Genomic DNA, 6,641 nt, shown 5'->3' with positions numbered 1-6,641 from the left:
GGGAATCTTTATTATGTTTGCAATAGTACACTTAATTGACAATCAATGTAAACTTAGATCAATAAATACAATTCTAAAACACTACATTTAATTAAATATATAATTCAAACATTTACGAACTACTTCAACTGATGTACCGGCATACGTCCGAGGTTGTTTTCGATAAAAATGGCCGATGAGTTCCGAACGTCACCTCCAGTGTGTGTATATCACGTGATACATTACGTCATATAAGCTAAATCGGAAGGCAACATTTTGCTTAAAATGAAGACTTAACACATAAATAACTTTTGTTTTTCTACACCATTTTGAATGAAACAAAGGGCAGTCTACTCCACAACGGAGACCCATCTCCGTTTTATGACCGGAGTTTGATAAGTGGCTAGTTTCTTCATAGACTTAGACAAAATAATGTTTTGACAGTGCTCCATCAGTGGCGGCTTTGCGAAAAGGTTAAGAAGAAGGCGGGTTTCTGTTAGGAGTAGACCGGCTATGTTTCATTAAAAATGCTAAATTAATTGTAAAGTTTTCTTTGTTTAAAGCCTTCATTTTAAGCAAAATGTTGCTTCCCGACGTAGTATTTATGACGCAATTTATCACGTGGTATACACACACTGACCTCTGAAGATAAAAAAAACCCTTACACAATAGTTTTACAATAGTATTTTATTGGCTTTCATAACTCGAGGGCTCCGTTTCAATCGATCTTAGTCGTAGATTGAAATGATCTGAATGTCATAATTTTTATTTTGTTACATAAGTGTGTGTAAATATAAAAAATATTAACTCAAAGTCGATGAAACAAACTTAAACCAATTTGTGAAGTTTATACAGAGAGCTTTAAAATATTGAAATTACGACTAAGTTCCCTTAAAGGAACAGGCCGATCCAAACGAATATAGCAAACACGTCATTTGTCCATAACTGAAAGTAGATATCAACACGTTGTCCATAGAGAATGTCCATACATGGCAGCAGTGGTCAAGAGGGAAGGACATACATTTGTCCATCGAGGATTTAAAGAGACCGGGAATACGTCGTCTAGTCGGTAGGCTTGTGCCAGAAGCGTGACCCTGCAAGCCCGACCACACCCAACATTATCGTACGCAACGCCACATCGGCCCAACTGGCAAACAAAAAACATATACAGCGTTATTATTTTGAACATTCAGTTATATTCATCATAATCAGGAAATAACTTATCTTTATAGAAAAAGATATTTGTATTGAGTGATAAAAGTATTATTCACACTGATATATGGGTTATGGCTCTAGACAGGGTTAATTATTTTTTTTATTTTTTTTTATGAAAACTGTGCTTGTCCGTGTAGTTTTCATTGTAGTATTGAATCGATTGAATTCAATTCATGCAGGGGCGTATGAGCCGTGTCGCGCGATTTTGGGCCTTCGGACATATATTTGCTATTACAATTTAAGGTATTTGAATGAAATTATATTTCAGGAAGATATTCTGAAAGTTTCATGATGATATCACTTAAATTGCGTAAGATACGTGCTTACAAGTAAGACCATGTATTGCACATTTTGAATACTAAATTTGACGTCATTCAAATGACGTCGTTAGGAAAGCACTTTATTCAAATGACGTGCAAAATTAACGTATCAATATCAAATTTAGCTTATAATTTCAATTCTTTTCTTATCATAGAATCTTCAATGACCATTAATTATATTATCTTCCTTTAGGTCATGTAGGCCTTCACTTTCTTTTCGAAAATGAAAAAAAGCCGAATAATTCATATAAATTCAATTTCAAGAACCTCGGAGTAAATGAAAATACATTTCCTACTAGGAAACATACGACAGAATATATGTCCACCAATCTAGCTGAAAAATAAATTTAGGAGATGTTCCCAAAAACCTTCATATAAATCAGCCTACACCTCATTTTAGCCAAACTACGCCCCTGTAATGCAAAACACAAAGGCAAGTGCAGTAACGATCACACATTTACGTTCATGTTATCGTGTCTATACAATGATCACGATACATATACGACTGAGGTTGATTTTGTATGTCTAGTCCCACATATTACAAATAAACTTAAGTCAAATCTTAGTCTCTATCTCAACTCCGTGTACTGGGGTCATATTCAATAAACAACTTAGATCAATCTTAAATTTAAGAGTAGAATCTGAGCTTTTTGATTGGACTGTTAAATAAATTGACCAATCCACTGAATGGAATCACTGAGGATAAGGATAAGAACTATATTGAATACCACACAGGATGATTCAAAACTGTGTATGTTTTTACTACTTAAAATGTATTTCTGACAGTATGTACTGATACACTTCTTTTGTCAATATTTTAAAGAAACATAATAACACAGCATATAATGTATTTGCGCTATTGTTAAAATAAGAGTTAAACTCAAGTACACGTTTTGCTGTAGAATGTTTTTTTGTTTTTTAGGAAACTTGCCCAATGTTCTTAGCCAACATGTTCTATGAGAGAAAACACATTTAGAAAAAGCAAAAACATACACAATGTTGAATGGCGCTAAGTGGTAAAAGAGTCAAGATTGAGATTTGATTTGACAAAGTAATTTTGCGATATTGGGGTTAGGCACAATTTTCACAAAAAAGAGTTAGGTAATTACTTCATAGATCATAGAATGATTCAAAATTGTATTTGTTTGTAGTCTGTTAGATTCTCGCATAGATTATTATGACATAACAAGTTGGCCATTTTAAAAAAAATATATTTTGTAAAATAGCTAGGAAGATACTTCCTAGTGCAATAACAACTAAATAATAAAAGCTGCACTGTACTGATGCATGTTATAATAATTAAGATAGCACACACATCTTTGGTTGAACGCGGTTATAAATACAAAGAATAGGAACATAATTTGTCAATGAAATAATCAGATATAAGTTCATTTAAGTTTACATTATAAACAAGATTTAAATAGTAAACTCAGTTTAGGAAATACTGGAGAATGTTCGTCAGACCGCGCCAGGTAAATAGTATGTTAGTTAAAAAAACTTGCTGATTCTTATGTGTGATATTTACATTTTTTAGCGAATGGGATATAAATGTCTAGTACCTGTTGTCAATTGCCGTCGTATAAGAGTGTCGCAATACGCTAGACTTCATCTGAAATTAAAAAAAGAAACACACAATCATCTTTTTCTCACTAAACTAAGGCCGCACACGAAAAAAAAAACATTTCTGTATGTATTTCTTTTTTATTCGAGTATGCGGATAATGATATTTCATGATACTCTATGATGGAAGAATTTAAAATTATTAATAAGGTAATTCCACTTACTTCTTCCTGACGCCTTCTTGACATATAGCTGTTCATTTCCAGTTTTTGTCCAATGTCGACCCTCTCTCGTTTTGACCATATTGTTTCTCTGCGATTTGAAAATGTTTTCAAAGGATTCATGCTTCTCTGTAAATGCATTTGCATTCGTGTCCGTGAGAAACTGTTCCGCCGTCTGTCGTTGTTCCGCCTTCTATCGGGTGAAAATATCGCCTCCATATCATCATGTTGCCGACGAATTGAAAATATACTACCAGAGTGCTCCCTTTTCCTATTTTCTCTATGGTCCAGCTGAAAACTAGACATATCGTTCTTATACATCCCAATGTTTTTCAAATCGACGTCAATGTAACCCAGAGACGAATGTATGGTTTCCCGATATGTCGAGCGTTCGTTTCTCTGGTGTATGTTTGAAACCTCGCGTTTTAGGTCGCGACTATTTGGGTTCATTATTCGTCTTCTAGTAGTTGTATTTATGTTACTGCGAGTATTACTTGTCCTTTTACCTCCTTCATTTTCCTGGCTACGCATTCCCCTAGCAGAGTTATCCGTTTCTTCTCGTCTTCTATGCATATTCTGTGGCTGTCTTCGAATGTTTGTTTCTCTAGGTTTTGTAGACTGAATACGAATTACTGACCATTTATTTGTTTCATCAGACCGTCTTAGTATGCTACTTGATCTCGAAAGGGTCTCTCTAATGTTATTAGAAGACTGTTTCAGAATTTCCTTTTGTTCATTATCATTAAACCCCTGTTGTTTATTTCTCATTGAATTATAACGCACGTTTACCCGTCTGTTGCTCCCGAATAATCTTACTAGATTTTCCCTCAATTCATCTCTCCCTTGTGCAAAATATCTCCTGTGATCCCCATTTTGTACATCTCCCCTCTTCATCTCTCTAACTCTGTCGTGTCTGTTTCGAGCTCCGTGTTCCTTGCCAAATCTCTGAGAATTTCTAACTTGTTTGGTATTGTCCTTTTCAAATATGCCGTAACTTCTAACTGAGTTAATATTTTCGTGACAATCTCTTCGGGAAATTCTAAATGGTTCGATATTGTTATTGGCAACTCTCCGGGATTTTCGAAATAGGTCGACATTGTCTTTGTCAACTATCCGGGAATTTCTAAGTGGGTGGATATTGTCCTTTACAACTCTCCGGGAATTTCTAACAGGGTCGATATTGTTCATGTCTACCCTCCGGAAAATTCTAACTTGGTCGCTAATGTCCTTCCCAACTCTCTGGGAAGTTCTAACTTGGTTGTCAACTCTGCGGGAAATTCTAACTTGGTCGCTTTTGTTCTTCCCAACTCTCTTGGAAGTTCTAACTTGGTTGTCAACTCTACGGGAAATTCTTACTTGGTCGCTAATGTCCTTCCCAACACTCTGGGAAGTTCTAACTTGGTTGTCAACTCTGCGGGAAATTCTAACTTGGTCGCTAATGTCCTTCCCAACTCTCTGGGAGGTTCTAACTTGGTTGTCAACTCTGCGGGAAATTCTACTTGAGTTGATATTCTCCTTAACATCCCTTCGGGAAACTCTTACTGGTTCGATATTGCCCTTGCCAACTCTCCGGGATTTTCTAAATAGGTCAATATTTTCTTTGCCAGCTCTCCGGGAATTTCTGACAAGGTCGATATTGTTCATGTCAACTCTCCGGAAAATTCTTACTTGGTCGATATTTGACCTGTCAACCCTCTGAGAAATTCTGACAGGGTCGATATTGTTCATGTTAACTTTCCGGGAAATTTTGACTGGGTCGATATTTGCCTTTTCAACTCTTCGGGAAATTCTGACTGGGTCGATGTTTTCCTTGCTAATTCTACGGGAAGTTCTATCTTTGCCGTTCTGTTCTGTACTACCTCTTCGGGAAATTTTAACTGATTCCTTATTTTCTTTTCTCATTCTCCGGGAAGTTCTAATTGGGTCGATGTTTTCAGTACCATCTTTTCGGGAAATTCTATATGGGTCAATAGTTTGCTTGCCATTTCTCCGGTAAATTCTAATTATTTCATCACTTTCCTTGCCGACTCTCCTGGAGATTCTTACGGGGTTGATGATTCGACGAATCGAGCCGATTTTTCGACGCTGGATTCCCTTAACCACGTGGCTGTGAAAGTTGAGACTTGGCTCTGTGAGTTCATGGCTAACAATTAAGTCAGGCACGATGGTGTCTTGACTTCCACAAAACGAAAAATCGCTTGAACTCTCTTGCGTAGCCCAAAAAGGATTAATACCGTCATTGTATTTATGGCTTCTATCAGAGCTGATTATGAAATCCGCACGGGAATTGCATATGTTCAAAGATAATTTGTGATCTGATGAAGCGTTCGAGCAAAATACTGATGGTTCTGATATAACAGCCTTCAGAAGTAAAAGAACAGTCGAAACCATCACATGGAAGTGTGTCGTTCGTCGCATTATTTTAAGTCTATATTAAGGTATCCTGAAATCAAGAACATTGATTTGTTTTTAATATTTATGAAAAATAAATTTGATACTATTTCATAAAACGGACAAGTACGGTAAAATCAGAAACATATGACAGTGTGTTACTTACTTACGGAAAATATAATACGTCCAAAGTCGACTTGAAGATTCACGCCGGTGTAATTTCATGAAATAGGACCTCTGTCTTTTATATTACCAGATAATCTGTATTTGCGCTTTGTTAGTCACGAAAATTGTATTTTGATGAAGTTAGATGTCTTTCATCATCATTTAATAGAAATGTCCAGCTTTGATTAATCCTATCCATCTCTTTGGTCTTAAATACGTAAATCACCAGCATAAAACAAATTATAGGTATCTTCAGTTTTTTTATCCTCACATTTGAGTTTTATATAGTTTTATTAATAAATCCACATTGTATCCCACAAAAAGGACTAGAGTTCCCGTTCTTATTTTCAGTTTTATTACATATTTTAATAGTACACTTATTGACATACAGACAAACAGAATAAAACATAATTGATGCTCGTAAACAACTCGTTTAATAACGTTTTAAGATTGAAAATATTATTTTTAAACCTTTACTAGAAACTCTATTCCTAACAAGATATCAGTGTACATGTATTTTGATCTTGAAGAGCTTTTAACAAATTTGCTTGGACCATTACCTTTAGGCTAAGTCTCGCCAACATACAAGAATTGGTCATAACAAAGATACATAAATCTGAAATCGTTCCCCGCCATCAGTTGCTCATAACTAATGAATTTTGATACAATAATGGTATGTTGTGGTGTTTTGTGTGTGATTTGTCTGTGATGTTTTGTGTGGGGTATGCCGGTGGTGTTTTGTGTGGGGTATGTCTGTGGTGTTTTGTTTATGGAGTTTTGTATGTGGTAT

General features: G+C 35.6%; 1 protein-coding gene across 1 annotated transcript; it reads right to left on the bottom strand.

Annotated features, from left to right (window-relative positions):
* Positions 1–1,041: 1,041 nt before the first annotated feature.
* On the bottom strand, positions 1,042–5,197 carry LOC128237683 (uncharacterized). The gene is made up of 3 exons (XM_052953269.1): positions 3,299–5,197; positions 3,074–3,123; positions 1,042–1,126 (listed from the first exon to the last, which is right to left on the bottom strand). The coding sequence occupies exons 1-3, from the start codon at positions 5,195–5,197 to the stop codon at positions 1,042–1,044; spliced, it is 2,034 nt and encodes a 677-aa protein (XP_052809229.1).
* Positions 5,198–6,641: the final 1,444 nt, after the last annotated feature.

Source organism: Mya arenaria, chromosome 6 (genome assembly GCF_026914265.1).
Source record: "Mya arenaria isolate MELC-2E11 chromosome 6, ASM2691426v1".
NCBI lineage: Eukaryota > Metazoa > Mollusca > Bivalvia > Myida > Myidae > Mya > Mya arenaria.
This window is presented reverse-complemented; position numbering and strand designations above follow the sequence as displayed.